General features: G+C 38.5%; 1 protein-coding gene across 2 annotated transcripts in view; it reads left to right on the top strand.

Moving 5' to 3' along the window:
* The window catches only part of LMBRD1 (LMBR1 domain containing 1), a 114,389-nt gene extending 97,896 nt beyond the window's left edge, over positions 1 to 16,493 (top strand). For both annotated transcript variants that reach the window (XM_068551562.1, XM_068551563.1), the window contains exons 15-16: positions 15,743 to 15,834; positions 15,973 to 16,493. In XM_068551562.1, the coding sequence (XP_068407663.1) occupies positions 15,743 to 15,834; positions 15,973 to 16,089 (209 nt within the window). In that variant the 3' untranslated portion in view covers positions 16,090 to 16,493. The remainder of the gene's footprint in view (positions 1 to 15,742; positions 15,835 to 15,972) is intronic.
* Positions 16,494 to 17,503: the final 1,010 nt, after the last annotated feature.

The raw sequence follows: 17,503 nt of genomic DNA, 5'->3' as shown, positions 1-17,503 counted from the left end.
GTTTCAGTTAGGGTAGTGTGGGCTGAAGTATTAGAGAAATTAAGTGAAAAGATTTAACTGTGAAGAAAATTCCTTTCTGAATTTGTTTTTTGTTTGGGATTTTTACCATGCTTTCTAAATAGCCTTAACAGTCCCACATATAAGTGGCACGCGGACTGAAAGCATGAGGGTATTGCTGAAAGTTGTATATGAATCTAAGTTTTAATATGATACCATACGGAAGTACATTCAGGAGCTTGCTGTTGGGCTGATGCCTCTTGACTCTTTTTGCAAAGTGAGTATATTCTTAATTCCACAGATCTGTTTCCCTCATTCATGCAGTGAGGGAGAACATGGGGTTCTGGTTTGAGTATTTTGGGTTGAGTCCTTTGTTGAACATCCAAGTACAGATCTTGAGTTGGCAGTTGAGTCGGGCCTGGAGATCTGGAGAAGTTTATGCCGGGTTGGCTGGGGCAGGTGGGAAGGAAAGCTGTGAGGTTGGATGTGAGATCACCTAGAGGGTGAACTCAAACAGAGAAGAGGTGCGAGGGTGGAGCTCTGTGGCCGTCCCGTTGAAAGAAGAGCAACCAGCAACAGAGAACTAAGAAGAAGGAAGATTAGGTGACGGTAGTTTCCTGTAAGCCAAGGGAAGAGTGATCAACCATTTCAAGCAATCAAAAGGAGAGCCATATTTAAACAGATTATTACAGTAGGAAGAGGGGATGCTGCAGAAAGAGGAGCTGACCGTGAGATGCTTGCAGGCGTTTCAGACGCCAGGCAGGAGAGGGCTTTTCTTTTCTAGGGAGGAGTAAGCAAGGCTAGAAGGAACCAGCTGGAAGAGTGGGATGACCATGGGATGTTTTTCCTGAGGTCAGCCAGGAGGGCTTGCTTAGGAGGGGCTGTCTGCTGGCTCAGGCTGAGGGTAGGGCAGAAGGAGGCCCTCTGGGGGCCTGGTGAAGGAGGGAAATCTAACTAAAGGTTACTTAGGTCAAATCAACAAGCCTCTTGTTCTGATTGATCAGTGGGAACAAACAGCTTAGCAGATCTTTCGTGAAGGAGAGACAGAGCATAGAGGGCTGCTGTCTGGCTTCGTCCCAGGTAAACACGGGAGGTGTCCAAGAGCCTTCTCTGTGTCATACATTATATCCTTTTTCATACTAAGTCCTCAAAACCTGGTGTGTGTTTTATACTTACGGAACATCTTAATTCAAACACTAAATTTTCATTATCTAAATGAGAACGTTTATTGGTTAAAGTGAAGTATAGTTCTACCAAAGCACTAAAGTTGTTTAATGAAAAAATATTTTACACTGCTTCAGTTTTTAGTTTAAATTAATTAAAATTAAATACAATTAGAAATTCAGTTCCCTAGTTTCAGTCTCAGCCATGTTACCAGTGGCTATTATATTCGACAGTGCAGGTCTAGGGCCCACGTGAGTGGCTGGCATCTCATAGGAAATGCAGCCTCTTACAAAGCTAAGCTCCTCCCTCTCCCAAGGATGGCATCATCGTGTGAGGGTGAACCACAAAGAAAGTTAAACATGTTACTTGCAGAAAACCGAAAGCAAAGTTGGCCTTAGTGCCAAGAACAGGAAGGAAGGAATCACATTCCTAAGAAATTGTAGCCGCAGACTAGCTCTTTGCAGATTTGCAGGCCAAATGCACATCACCAGAGTGAATTTGTTTCATTGCAATTTCTGGCAGTGCGGTAGGCACATGGTGCAAGTAAATTTAATCCTCCCTAGAGGAAAGTACCATAATTCTTGGCTTCACGGAATTCCCACAGAGGAGTGCAAGTGAAGACATCAGAGTCAAACATACAAGCACGCAAGAAATCAAAACACCATGTAAGAGAGCTAGAAGAAATAGCAGACAGCAGAAAGAGACTTGTAAAGCCCTGATATTGGAATTACCAACACAGATTATGGAACAGCTAACTGTGATGAAAGGAATAAGACCAGATCAAAATATCGGCAGGGAACAACAAAGTATTAAAGAATGAATGAAACCCTAGCAGATTTGTAAATGAACCAACTACAAGGTTTAAAAATGAAGATACAGTAATTGAAATTAAACTCAGTTTAGAAAACTGCAGATTAAAACCACAATGAGACGTCTCCACTTACCGTTTGTTAGCTGTAAGAGGAAAAGTAGTAGCTGTCATAGCACATCTCAGAGGAAGATGGGCACACGCCGTCCCGGGTGAACAAAATTAACATCATCCAGGGGCAGCGCAGCCTGTGCCTCAGGATGTGACACCCTGGGAAGAACGGGGAACAAGAATCAGATCCCGAGGAAACAGGAGACAAACCCAGACTGACGACTGACAAACATGGTATAAAGGAACTGGCTGTGTGCTTCAGAACTGTCAGTGTCGTCAGAGACCAGAGTCTGAGGAATTCACAGATTCAGGGTAGTAAAGGGACACCAGAACGCAATGTAATACGTGGTCCTGGATTGGATCTTGCACTAGAGGGTAAATGCACTGTGAAAAATACACTGGGATAAATGACATGTCGAAGAATGGACTGTAGAGCACATTTTAAAAAATAGAATCATAATTAAAATTCCGAAATTTAATAGCTGTTCTCTGGTTATGTAAGAGAACATCCGGCTATTAAAAAGTGCTCTGTTGTTAAGAGGTTAAATCACATGATATATGGTTCAGAAAACATAAGTGTATATATTTTGAGAAAATGATAAAAGGGAGGGGAAAAAAACACATGAGAACCACTGTACACCACCAGATGGCTACTATTTTAAAAACTGACAGTTCCAAGTGCAGGCCACGATATGGAATTACTAAAGATAACCACTTCTAATTACCATTTTGGGGGTATTATAATTAAATTATTTATATAATTATATATTACTTATTTCCTTTTAAAAATTTACACTTCTATATATTATTTTTCTTAAATTCCAAAAAATTTAAATTGATAGGCCCAGTGGTTCAACAAGATGAATTTTGCCCCACAAAATGACAGAACAGATTTTGAACATAAGAATTAGTGAATACAGTGTATGCTATCTGGTAATTCCCTAAGCAATTTAGATTAAAAAGTATACCTTCTTGTGCAAGTGAGTTGATCTTTTGTGTTTACTTTCAGTTTTGAATCTGCTACAAAATAATTTGTCTCTCACATTTTCCTGTCATTTCTGGTATAAATTTCTAGCATCAAATAAACCTTGGTTTAACTATAGGAATATTCAGCTGTGGAAAATGAGTCATTCTTTGACTAGGTTTACAGAATCTACTCCTTTTGAGGCTCTGCAAAAGGACAGTTTACATCCACAAAGAACATAATAAAAACTCTTCAGAAATTAAACCTCTAAAGGCACATAATACTTGAAAACTTGTTGAAGAATTTTTTCATATATTTAAATAACCCACCAATTTAAATGCAAAGATGGTATTCTATGTTTGGTTATATAATCCAACTTACTTAAACAATTTAAGATATTTCTATAAATTTCTCACCTATTTTTAAAGATAGAGCAATTTTTACACTTTCTTATGTTAAGCATTTGCTCAGAAAGCTGTGAGCGAAACAGGAGGATTTTCTAGTCAAAGTCACTTCTTATGATAGTGTCAGAAACCTAGTGCCTTCTTCCTGGATATTTTCCATATGTACTCCAACTCTAGCATCTTATCCATTCCAGGGCACTCTCTTGTTAACAATTCATACTAGACTAAAGTCTAAACCATTCCCAAATGCTGCTCTGTAAGTTTGAAAAGCTTTTTAATCCCATAAGGTGTGGGGAACTGACACCAACATTGTGTTGCTAATGCTCAACAATTCTGGGTGCAGACGCATTGCCCTGCCCCTGCGTTAAGTACCGCCAAGGACAAACACAAGTTGTTGACAACTCCTACTGTGAAACAACTCCAATAGCTTACTTACCAAGATTAACTGCCCAAGAAGACTTGCTTCGGGATTTCTCATTTCACTGCATCCACCAACCCAAAACCTATGTCATAAACGTAGCCCAATTCTAGCCTGTTCCCCACCGTGTCTAAGACCTTGATTAAAGTGGTCCAGCCCAGCCCCTTAAACCTTATAAATACCCTTTGCCTTTGCCCTTCTTGATCTCCCTCACTGCAGTTAGTCTAATAAATGTAGCTTTACTAGATCAATGAGGTTTTCTAAGTCATGTTTTGGAGACTTGACAGTTGACAATAAATAAGCCTAGTTATGCTGGATAATTTAAGGGGTATTAATAATTTAATCATTAAATTCAGAATCTTAGATTTCCATTCCTATCTTCTAACCACTATCTGGTTTATCTATACCAAAATGAATGTCCTGCCAACCCCTCAAACCTCAATTCCAAGGTTGAACTCCTTTCCTTCCCTCTTCCACTTAGTTTCCATCTGTCGTCCTCATCTCATAGGGTAGCAGGAGTTGTCCTCTGCCTTTTGTGTGCCCTAAACTGTTTGCTCAGAGGGAAATCTTGAAATCATATTTGCATTTTCTTGCTCCTCCAATACTAACCAGTTTCCACGTCCCACCAAGTTTAGATAAGAAATAGCAAACAAAAAGAAACAACTTGGGTATTTACCCATCAATGAGGATACTTGAAATAACGTTACATACAGTGTAATGATACAGCTCTATATGTTTTGACAGAAAAATATTCACCATATTTTTGATGATAGATGGAAGAATGTATATATTATCTCCTGTTTTATGCTTTTGTGCATAAACAGTGTAAAAGTCAGGCTGAAAGTTCACAAGGATGGTTCAGCATACTTAGATCAATCAATGGTGGTACACCACATAAACAAAAGATGAAACTACATGAACATCTCAGTAGATGCAGGAAAAGAAATTCAACATCCATTCATGATAAAAAAACTTTTACCAAAGTGGGTATAGAGGGAACATATCTCAGCCTAATAAAAACTATTTATGACAAACTCACAGCCAAAATAATGCTCAACAGTGAAAAGCTGAAAGCCTTCCCACTAAAATTGGCACAAGACCAGTATGCCCACTCTCACCTCTTCTATTCAACATAGTATTGGAAGTCCTAGCCACAGCAATCATACAAGAAAAAGAAAAGTATTCCACATTGGTAGGTAAGAGGTAATAGTTGTCATTGTATGCAGATGACGCGATACTATATTTAGAAAACCCTAGAGACTCCACACAAAAACAACTAGAACTGACAAATGAATTTAGCAAGGTAGCAGGATACAATATTAACATACAGAAATAGGTTGCATTTCTTTACACTAACAATGAAATATCAGAAAGGGAATGTAAAAAAACAATACCTTAAAAATCACAGCCAAAAAAGTAAAATACTTAGGAAGACCTGACCAAGGAGGTAAAAGACTTATGTGCTGAAAACCATAAAACATTAATAAAGGAAACTGCAGATGATTCAAAGAAATGGAAAGATATCCCATGCTGTTGGATTGGCAGAATTAATAATGATAAAATGGACATACTACCCAAAGAAATCTACAGATTTAATGCAATCCCTATCAAATTACCCATGACATTTTTCACATAACTAAAACAAATAATCCTAAAATTTATATGGAGCCATAAAAGACCCAGAATTGCCAAAGCAATCCTGAAGAGAGAGAACAAAGCAGGAGGTGTAACCCTCCCAGACTTCAGACAATACTACAAAGCTACAATAATCAAAATGACGTGGTATTGGCACAAAAACAATATGGATCATTGGAGCAGAATAGAGAGCCCAGAAATAAACCCACCACGCCTACAATCAGTTAGTTTTTAGCAGGAACATACAATGGAGAAAAGACAGTCTGTTCAGCAAGTGGTGTCGGGAAAGCTGGACAGCTGCATGTAAATCAGTGAAGTTAGAACATTCCCTCACGTCACACACAAACTCAAAATGGCTTAAATACTTGAACATAAGACATGACACCATGTAACTCCTAGAAGAGATCATAGGCAAAACATTCTCTGGCATAAATTGTACCAGTGTTTTCTTAGGTCAGTCTCCTAAGGCAGTAGAAATAAAAACAAAAATAAACAAATGGGACCTAATCAAACTTACAAGCTTTTGCTCAACAAAGGAAACCATAGACAAAACGAAAAGACAACCTACAGAATGGGAGAAAATATTTGCAAATGATGCGACCAACAAGAGATTAATTTCCAACATATACAAACAGCTCATAGAATTCAACAACAGCAACAAAAAACAGCCCAATTGAAAAATGGGCAGAAGAGCTAAACAGACATTTCTCCAAAGAAGACATACCGGCCATGAAAAGATGCTCAGTGTTGCTAATTACTAGAGAAATGCAAATCAAAACTACAAGGAGGTTCCACCTCACATGGGTCAGAATGACCATCATTAAAAAGTCTACAAATAACAAATGCTGGAGGGCATGTGGAGAAAAGGGAACCCTCCTACACTGTTGGTGGGAATGTAAACTGGTGCAGCCACTATGGAGAGCAGTATGGAGGTTCCTCAGAAAACTAAAAATAGAATTACCATATGATCCAGCAATCCCACTCCTGGGCATATATTCAGATAAAACTATAATTTAGAAAGATACATGCACCCCTATGTTCATAGCAGCACTATGTACAATAGCCAAGACATGGAAACAATCTAAATGTCCATCGACAGATGAATGGATAAAGAAGATGTGGTACATATATACAATGGGATATTACTCAGCCATAAAAAAAAGAATGAAATAATGCCATTTGCAGCAACATGGATGGACCTAGAGATTATCATACCGTGTGAGGATAAGTCAGAAATAGCAAGACAAATACCATATGATATCACTTACATGTGGAATCTAAACTATGACACAAATGAACTTATCTGTGAAACAGAAACAGACTAGAGAACAGACCTGTGGTTGCCAAGGGGAGGGGGTTGTGGGAGGGATGGAGTGGGAGTTTGGGGTGAGCAGATGCAAACTATTACACAGAGGATGGCTAAACAACAAGGTCCTACTGTACAGCACAGGGAACTACATTCAAAAACCTGTGATAAACCATAATAGAAAAGAATGTAAGAAAGGAATGTATATATATGCATAACTGAATCACTTTGCTGTACAGCAGTAATTAACACAACTTTGTGAATCAACTCTACTTCAATAAGAAAAAAATGTGTATATATATGTATATATAAAGTCGGGCTGTACCTCCGGGAAACAAGATGTGGAATAAAGAAATAAATATTCACTGTTTTTTGTTGTTGTTGATAAATAGCTTTTATTCTCTAACTAAAGAAAAAACACCGTTAAGCCTTTTTAAAGGATGAAAACAGCGAGAGACCAGATAGTGGCATGCGTCTGCCCAGTAGCTATGGATTATAGAGAAGACTTATTTCCTTCCAGTTTGTTGAAAGGTAGCAGTGGGGAGGGTAGTTACTGAGACTTTGAAAAAATGTATTTCTTTTTTTTTCTTTTGGCCATGCCTCACGGCTTTGTGGGATCTTAGTTCCCCAACCAGGGAGTGAACCCGCACCCTCAGCAGCGAAAGCGCGGAGTCCTAACCACTAGACCGCCAGGGAATTCCCTGAAAAAATGTAATTCTCGAATTCTTGGTAACATCTTTTTCCCAGAATATGAAATGTTTCTTTCTACTTGAACTTCTGAGTTTCCAGGAGATTTTATAAGTCAAGGTAACTAAGCAGTGGTGCTCAAGTACTTACATAATCACTAACAGTGGATTCAGGTGATTGTTTTTTTTTTACCTACCAATACTTTCGCCTGTAAGCAAAATTAAAAAATAAAAGATAAAATAAAAAATTTTTTTTAAAATTGAAAAATGTATTTTGCAGGAGAGACTTCTGTTTAAAACTAGTTTTATTAAAGGAGTTACTCCACTAGTTTACACTTGATGTTTGGTATACAGTTATAAATAAAAAGCTCATTTTAAGGAAAGCCAATTTTAAGAGGCTGAAAATGAAGCTGGTCAAGGGATTTCGTTAGAAACTTAGCTGTGTGGCCTGAGGTTAAAAAGGGACACTGATGCTTTGTGATGACAGTATTTGTTAATGTCTCCTGTGGTGCTGTGTGCCCAAGTGGGTGGTCCATAAATGTAATTTGAAATGAAAATGGTACCAGACTCTTTCTGTGTGGATTTAAAAGACAGGTTTGAATATGGACTTTAAATTTAATACCTCCTACCCCATGTTAAGTGAAGCTAATTAATTATAGCTTTCTGGAATTTTGTAACAAGAAGATCCACTTCAGGAGAATATATGTAATCCTTTCCCTCAGACTCAAGCACATGGGGCCTTTAAAACAAAACACTATATGGTCTTTTTGTCTTATACTCTGCAAATTTGGAGGTGGGGATGGGAAAGTTAAGGACAGTTAGGTTTAGTCTAATGATGAGGAGAAAGGTCGCCTAGAATTGTGATAATTTTGATAGCCCTATTTAGAAAGTTATCCTATTTATTTGAGGAATGCAACAATAAGAACAGCCTTTGCAATTTGAACACCTTTGGAAGATATTGACATATTTTTTCTAGTACTGAGAATCAAAGCCTGTGTGTCTTGAAATTCTAAAATAAATTTATAAATGTCTTAATTTCCAGGATTCCATATGATCATTTAGTTTTTCTTATCCATTCTTCCTTGCTTTTTCATGTAACAAATGTTTATATTGATATCTAGTATGTGCCAGGCACTATTCCAGGTACTAGTGACACAACAGTGAACAAAGCTCAAATGTTCCTGTCCCCATGGAGCTTACTTAGTAGAAGGAGATAAATAAGTATGTCAGGCAGTAAGCATTATGGAGAAAAATAAAGTGACAAAGGAGGGTAAGCGGTGCACAGAAGGAGGGACGGTTTGAAATGCTGAGTAGAGTAGAGTGGAAAGGAAATCCTTACTGAGAAGCTGACATCTGGGCAAAACGACCTTCAGGAAGTGAGATTCCTGAGGAGAAGCCCTGCAGACCAAGGTGACAGCAGGTGCAGAGTGGGGAGGGGGAGGGGAGCCTGGAAGAGTAAGAGGAAGGGCAAATCATCAAGGTAAAGGACTTCAGGTTTCACGCTCAGATGGAAAGTCCTAGAAGGTTGTGAGCAGATGACTTGATGTGATATGTAGACCAGGGCCTGGCAACCTTTTTCTCTAAAGGACTGGATAGTCAATCTTTTAGGCTCTGTGGGACCTACAGTAGGGTCCACACTGCTTAGCTCTGCCACTGCAGCACAGAAGCTGCAGTACACGGTACGTCACGGATGCCGTGGCCATGTTCCAGCAAAACTTGCAAAAACAAGGAACAGTCTAAATGTATCCTTTTGGGGTAAAGTTTACCAGCCCCTGAGATAGACCATAATAAACCAAGGGCAAAGGGAAGTTGAGAGAACTTTTGCAGGAATCCAAGGCAGAGCTGATGGTGGTAGTGGAAGTGGCAGGAAGTGGTCAGATTCTGGATAGATTTTGAAGGTAGAGGCAGTGGGATTTGCTGAGGAGTCGAGTATAGCATATGAGAGAGAAAGGGGTTATGTCTGTGTTTTTAGAGTTTTAATTAGAAAACATTGCTTAATATTTTATACTCTGTATTTGATAATATCTAGAATAATTGTCTTTTAAAATCTATGCAACTTTCAAGGCTGTCCTTTTTTTTCCTTTGAACCTGTTTGACTTTCTGTTTTGTTCTTGGTATTCCATCATAAACTGAGAACTAATAAGAAACCTAATAACTTCTCAGTCTGCCGTTGGTTACCGCACATTTTTTCATTAGGTTTCCCTTATGGCTGAAAGCACGTGTGTAGTTGCGGTGTGGTGTGCAAGGTCAAGGAAGAAAGCGAAATTAAGATGTTAGTGTGTTAGCTTAATCTACGGGTAGTCCTAAATGAGACTTATCAACCATATGAAAATAATATACAGAGCCTTCTTATTTTGGTAATGTGCTTTTATAAAAATGTTTAAAATGAATAATTATTGGGGAAGTACAAGCTATCAGATAAGGTCTTGGACCGTATGTCCTGACTTCACTCTTTCTTTTACTACCATCATTCTTCAATGCACAGTTCTCTTCATTCACTTTCTCTTCAGCTAATCAGTTGCTAAGGGATGCAGAGTCTGTTGCCATAGTGACCCTCACATCTCACCTAAATGACATGTCAGATGAATTGCTGAGCCTTTTAACTAGTGCTCCACTCTGATCCACACTGCACAGTGCTGGTAGCCTAATTGTTCTGAAACAGTGGTTATCGAAGTTTCGTGTGCATCAGGATCACTTGGGAGGCTTGCGAAATACATCGCAAAATTTCTGATTCAGTGGATCTGAGGAGGGACCCTAGAATTTTCTGACGGTTTTGGTCTGGAAACCACACTGTGGAAACCGCTGTTCTAAAATCCTCTGACAATGTCATTCCTCCACCAGGAACCTTAAGTGCTGCCCTGTACCATCTGATAAATTCAGCCGAGGACTGAAGGATTCCACTCTCTAACCCGTCCTGCATGTTTCCAGCCTTTTTTCATACACTTCCTGAACGTGGCCATCTTTTCCGTCTTTGCTTTTCAACTGTTTGTTCTTGGAATGTCACAGCCAATTTCTACCCATCTCCTCCCATCTTTGTCAGTCAGAATCCTGGCCATCTTACAAGGTTTCTTTCAAACCTGACCTTCTTTTTTGAATCTCCAAACACGTGTGCCGTTTCTCTTTTTTTCATTTGAATCCCCATAGCATTTATACTTCTGATGACATGACCTCACTCTGTCTTAATCTATCATCATTTATGTATCTTATCTCTGTCCTACCCTTTTATAGGAACATGTAAGCTCCTTGAGGATAAGAAAACATATAGATATATATGAGTATATTTTTCTGCCTTGTTCAAGCAGCATTTGTAGAATTGAACCACTTTTAAAATTTGTTCCTTTTTTTCTTTCTCTTGTTAAAAAAGTTCTTAAAGTAACATAAGATTGATATCTACCTAGTGTCTTGTCGCTTCTTGCTCACTTTACCTGTTGGAGGAAACCCATTGTATTTACTTCTTTCTAAGTACCTACTGACCCCTTTTCTTTGGATTAATTGCTTTCTAATTGTGGTGTTTAGCTTTAATGTTATAATTTCTGTTCATTGGACTTCTGATGCATTAGAAACCATATCTTCTTTCTTGATTTCCTTCCCAAAGCTCTCAGTTTACCTAGAGTTAAAGAAAAGAAATGCTTTGTGCAAAATGTATATCTGAAAAGTATTATATCCTCACAATTGATAGAATTGATGGGTTTGTGCTTAGAATTCTACAGAAGACTTCATTTCTTTTAGAACTTTAAAGGCATTGCACCACTTGTGTTTCATTTTTGACTGGTGAGAAATCCAGTGCCAGTCTATTTCTTCTTTTGAAGTTAATTTGATAGTTTCTGTTTTCTCCATTTTCCCCTTGGGGAGCTCTTGTTCATTAGTTGCTGGATATCTTCAATTCATCATCTGTCTCCTCTCGTATTTCGTATTTTCAGCCTACCATTTTGCTCTAGATTCTTGGATATGCGTTCAGCTTTATCTTCAAAGTATACCCTGAATTTTTTATTTCATGTAACAAATTTGTACTTTCCTTGAGGTACTTTATGTGTCCCATTTTTCTTTTTCAAGCATCTTTGTTTTATGGATGTAATGTCTTTGCCAATATGTGAAGATACTAAACATTTTTCTCAATCGTTTCCTTTAAGTCAATTACAGTTCAGTTCATCTTGGAGCATTTCTCTTTATCTTGTTCTTTCCCCTCGTGCTGATCGTTTTCTGTATATATCTGGTGATTCATTCATATTTATGCTAGCTTGTATTCAAGTATCAGGAACCTGGGAAGCCTCATCACTGGGGACTCTATGACTGGGGTTTCTTGATCCTTAAGTTACATTTTAAAGTAAATGAGAAGGGAACCAGCTGCTTTACTGGAGACCTTTTGAATGTGGCTTCACCCTCCAGAATACTGCTGAGGTCTCCCATCACCGGGTGACCTGCCTCCGGTTCTCTTCCCTGTTAAAGTTTGCTCCTGGCTTTATTCCTGCTCCATAACTTTCATGAGGTCCTGGGAGACAGGACAGGGAACAAATGACTGTGCTCAGTCTGCCCTCTTGAACCAGAAGGCTTTGTGTTCAACAAGTTAAAATAGTCCTTCATGGTTAAGTACTATAAACTTATAATCTTTCGCTTGACAAATAATAACTGTGTTGATAGTCTCATTCGATTTAATTCTACCCATCAAATGGGCAGAGCAATATTGAAGTTAGAGTGATGAGATAGAATTATTATTTAAGAATCCTGCTTGATCTCCAGCATCTGTATTTGGCTCCAGATAAGTGGAGAGGAAACTAAAGTTTTAGCCAGATGGCAGTTTATTAATTTACCATAGGAAGTATAACCATTAAAGAAACTAGAGGCTCAGGGCTAGTGAATTCTCAATGGAGGAAGGAATCTGGAAAACCAAGTTTATAGTCACATAGTTTCTAGATGGGCTTGGAGTCAGGAGAGGGCCTCACTGACATGGGCTGGTATCATCCAGCTGAGAAAGCCTTATGTATTGTGTCCGTTGTCCAGTGAGGTTGCCGTGCAGACCAGAAAATTAAATATTGATCAGAGCATATTTTTCTTGGGTTTTGCTTGAGATCCAGAAAGTCTCTTACTGTCGAAGTTCTTTTTCTAGGCGACATTTTGATTGTGTTGATAAAAGTTCAGCTAGGACAGTACGCTGAAGTTAACTAGGTGTAAGGTTTCTCAGTTCTTTGGAATCCACTCTGAAGCCAGCCCAGGTGATTTTGTAAAACTTCTCAGCCACTTTTTACAGATCCTTGCTTAAGCATGCTGTCTCCTAAAACATCAACCTTTTTTTTTTTTTTTTTTTTTTTAAGCACATGTAGAATTCTCTCTAATTTAATTCTCAGAAGTTCAGTTTATCTTATCACTATCCATCAGAAGTAGATATTATCTCAGTGACACTTAGAAAGAAACTGATACTTAGAAGTTAAATGATTCCAGAATCTCACAGTAAATATAAGTGGCAGACTCAAGAACCAAATCTCAATTTTCTATCTCTAATATTTTCTGCTGTACCCCTTAAATTACTATCATTTTATGAAAAAGATAAAGTAATAGAAAGCAGTTGTTTTATATTTTACTATCTTGGACAATTAAGAGTAATAGTAAATCTAATTAATTTAGAGTTTACTAATAACAGTTTAATTGAACTTTTTTTTAGGTGCATTCTTTCTTAAAGGAGTTTCCATACCTAACAGTTTAATTGAACTTTTTACTTTTTAAGGTTAGAGCATTAGCAATGTTGAGAAGGTTGAATAGCTTTTTAAAAACAGGTTTGTGGGCTTCCCTGGTGGCACAGTGGTTAAGAATCCGCCTGCCAATGCAGGGGACGCGGGTTTGAGCTCTGGTCTGGGAAGATCCCACATGCCGCGGAGCAGCTAAGCCCGTGCGTCACAACTACTGAGCCTGCGCTCTAGAGCCCAGGAGCCACAACTACTGAGCCCACGTGCCACAACTACTGAAGCCTGCGCACCTAGAGCTCATGCTCTGCAACAAGAGAAGCCACCGCAATGAGAAGCCTGCACATCGCAAAGAAGAGCAGCCCCTGCTCACCACAACTAGAGAAAGCCCGTGCGCAGCAACGAAGACCCAGCACAGCCAAAAATAAATAAATGAATAAATAAATTTATTTAAAAAAAAACAGGTTTGTACTTGTACAGTAGAACTCATGTAATGCTTAAGCCATGAAAGATACTGTTGACGTTTTTAAAATAACTGTGAACAGGCATTTTTTACAGCCCGTTCCGTTCTTCATTTCAGATTGGTTATTTTTATTTAAAGGTATATTACTGTGCAGCAGGTATCCTTCTACTGAATTATACACATTTAAATTTCACCAAATTCATTTGTATCTGTTTTGACTGCAGAGACAGAAGAATAATGAACATGTACAGAGTAGTCGTGATACCAATACCTAAGCGAGTATTTTCCTCACTACTAGTGTGCACATAATCTTCTAAAATCTTAAGATGAGTTTTTATTGGCACCATTTGAGAAGCTCTTGAAAATTGTATTCTTTATCATGGTCTTGGTACATCTTGAAGAAGAAAATGGACGTTAACTGCCACTTTGCAACCCTCGCTTGGTCTTCAGGATGACCCTATCAGGAAGTGTGGTGACAAGCAGAGTCTCGTGCTTCAGACTTACCCGTTCACATGGCAGAGAAGTGACCAAATGATACCTGACGCCAAGTCCGTCAAGACCAGGGCCAGGACTTGCTTTGTCGTGCTGGACATTTAAGTTATACTTTCATTTTCGAGGCATATTCAGAGCATCTTGTTTGGACATCCTTGGCATCTTCTCAGATTTTAGTCAAAAGAAATTAGAAAATGTATTATTTAGCAATATGATTTTACAGTAAAATACCCTCTTTTTTAAAAGTTTAGTTTTTCAGCAGTCATACTGAATATGAATGTCAGGTATTCTGATGGGTACTGTGGAATATTCAGGCCAATCCAGTGGAAAAAGTGGCAAATTGAGTACGTGATATTACTGTGAAGCACCTTCTGTGATCGAGGGGAGAATTCGCTGTGGGGCAGAGTGGCTGACCAGTGGCTTTCCTGCAGGGAGGCGTCTCTGCTGCCTGAGCTCTGGCGCCTGGTGTGAGGCCGTGATCTGGGGTTGGGGGGCCGTGATCTGGGGCAGGGGCGTGATCTGGGGGGCCGGGGACTGTAGGACAGGAGAGAAACATTTGTTCCTCCCCTGATGCTCGATACCTTTCTGGTTTTTCTTAGGAAGCTTGGAATATTCCTCTTAGCCTTTGGTGCTGAGAAAGAGAACGGGGAGTACGAAGGGGGCCCGTGGGGATCAGAGGATCCGCATTAAATTGCTGTCCTGCTTGCGAGGGGAAGGTGCTTCTCTGTGAAATGGCATGTTTTCCTGCCAGAAGCAGAGGCTGTCTGTCCAGCTGGGCATTGAGCCGTCCGGAAGGACATGCTGAACTGTAGGGGAAGGGAGGGGAGGGTTGGGATAAAATAGAACCTAATGCTACTTTTCAGAAATCCATGGGACAAGTGGTTTTCATAAACAAGTATTTCCTTAGACTTCCTTTACTAGATATATGTATAAAGGACTTTGTAAACTAATGGAAACAATGTATTTGGATAAAATAGTACAGAGTCTCACACAAGTATCAAGTAACCAGTCTGCCAATTTCTCTTTAAAAGTTACTTTTTTTTTTTTTTGAAGGAGAAAAGTAAGTGATTTCTTTTTAAATTCAAGCTATAATGCTGTCTAAAATTCAGACAGTAAGCAATTCAGTAAATAATGATTTTTCTGTATTTCTTTATAAGCAGTGGCCATTTTTTCAATAGCATTCTTAAAGAGAAAAAAAAGCTCAAAAAAACCTCTCAGTTGGATTCTTAGAAAAGAATGCTAACCACATCTGATTACTTTCTTCATTTCTTTTCTTCATTCTTCATCAGGAAAACTTTGTCTGTTTTGTTTTAGGATGTGTCTGGCATGCCAGGTTAAAATGCTTTTTCTATTTCAATTACACTGAACTAGCCAATATAATTTTTTATACCTAAGAGCTGGGTTACATTGGTGGCATTCACTTTTAAAAATATGTCATATTAGTTGATAATTTAAACTATACTAAGGTGGTTGAAAGAGTGGGCTTTGGAGATAGGCCTAGATTTCAATCCTGTCTCTAACACTGATTATTAGTCTTGGTTAATAACCTTTTAGGTCAAGTATTAATAGTCTATTTCAAGAGAAACTACCTCACCCTAGTCCTTTATTTGCTTTTATAGATCAGTGTACTGTCACCCGGACCTACCTGTTCCTTCACAAGTTCTGGTTCTTTAGTGCCGCCTACTACTTTGGTAACTGGGCCTTTCTTGGGGTAAGTACAGGTGTCCCAGGGATGCTGTGACCATTAGTGGCCTGTTTGTGTCACAGCAATGCTATTGGGTTTTAAATTCGGTGCTTTCTGGATGACTTCAGGTTTGAGAAATAACATACAGCTTGTTTACATTTGCAGGTGTTTGTGATTGGGTTGATTGTCTCCTGCTGTAAAGGGAAGAAGTCGGTCATTGAAGGGGTAGATGAGGATGACTCAGACCTGAGTGATGAGGAGCCCTCTGTCTACTCTGTCTGACGGCCTCTGTTGTACAGGTTCACTAAGCTGACTCTGCATCTCTTGTGCATTTGTAAAGTGTCAAACTAACATTAGGATGAACTGACTAGCTTTCATCAAAAATGGGAGCATGGCTATTAAAAAAAAAACTATATTTTTTATGTTTTCTGAAGTAACATTATTGTATCATAGATTAACATTTTAAATTGCTATAATAATACTATGTAAATATAAAAGTACCGGCCTTGTGAGGGAATGTTTGTGGAAATTTTTTTTTCCTCTAGTGTATAATAGTGTTGAATTGATTAAAAATCCTCCAGAATTAATATTCCCTTTGGTCACTTTTTAAAAACATAATAAATCACTTGTATCTGTGCCTTTGGGTCTCTAGAGTACTGTGGAATTTTCAGGTGTCTATATCTGATTGTTGAAAAGTAATATTCACAGTATAGCTGATAAATAAATGTTATTCCGCTATGCAGCTTGTTTTCTATTTTCTACATTAAATCTCTAGCACCATTGAAATAGATTTCATGAACAGATTTCAGGCTGCTTGGTGTGCCAAGATGTATTATATTGTTCATACATTAGTCCATTAGATATCTTATCACCTCTACAGTATTTAAGGCATATACATTGTTGTAAATAACCTCGAAAGTTGTATTCCAACATAAATGGGAATATTGTCAAGAATAAGTAATCCTGAAAAAACTCAGTGTACTGATCAGTTTAAGATATATGACATCATATTTTAGCTTTAAAGATATTTTCTCATTCTAAAGATTTAGAATTTGCAAAAGATATAGGGAAAGCTATATACTATCGATAGGGTATTTCGAAGGCATTCTGGATACTGAGATCCTAGTTTACTAACACAAGGAAATTAGAACTCAAGAAAAGCACATATTATGATCCTTGAAGTAGAATACCATTAAGTTTCTGAAAAAGACTTAGGAATTAACAACCATCTCCCATTCAGTTCGTCTCTCTCTTAATTTTTGTGTCACTTTGCTCTCATTCTTTGTCTCTCTAGATAGACCTCCACACCCTTCATGTTTGGCACCTTTGATGTTATTCACCAAGATTCCATTCCCTTCTGTTTTTACTTCACATTTTCTTTTTGGACAATATACCCTCAGTTTCCAAACTTTTACTTACCTGTTAACTAGAAATTACTACTTCAATTGCAGCATGTTGATAATTGAACTCCTCGTTTTTCTGGTCATACCAAGCCTCCTTCTTTATTCATTTTTTTGACAGATGGCACCAGCACATTCCTGGTTGCCAAAACCAAAACTCAAGCAGACCTCCTTATCTCCTATGTGTACCTGGCCCATCACTAATCAGGCCATGTTGATCTCTGCTTAGCTGTCCTTCCATTTTCCCTTTTCTCCATTCTTACTATGTTACGGACTGAGTTGTGTTCCCCCCTGCC

The sequence above is a fragment of the Eschrichtius robustus genome, chromosome 9, assembly GCF_028021215.1.
Source record: "Eschrichtius robustus isolate mEscRob2 chromosome 9, mEscRob2.pri, whole genome shotgun sequence".
Taxonomy (NCBI): domain Eukaryota; kingdom Metazoa; phylum Chordata; class Mammalia; order Artiodactyla; family Eschrichtiidae; genus Eschrichtius; species Eschrichtius robustus.
Note: the sequence above shows the minus strand (reverse complement) of the source record. Positions and strands in the feature narration are given on the sequence as shown.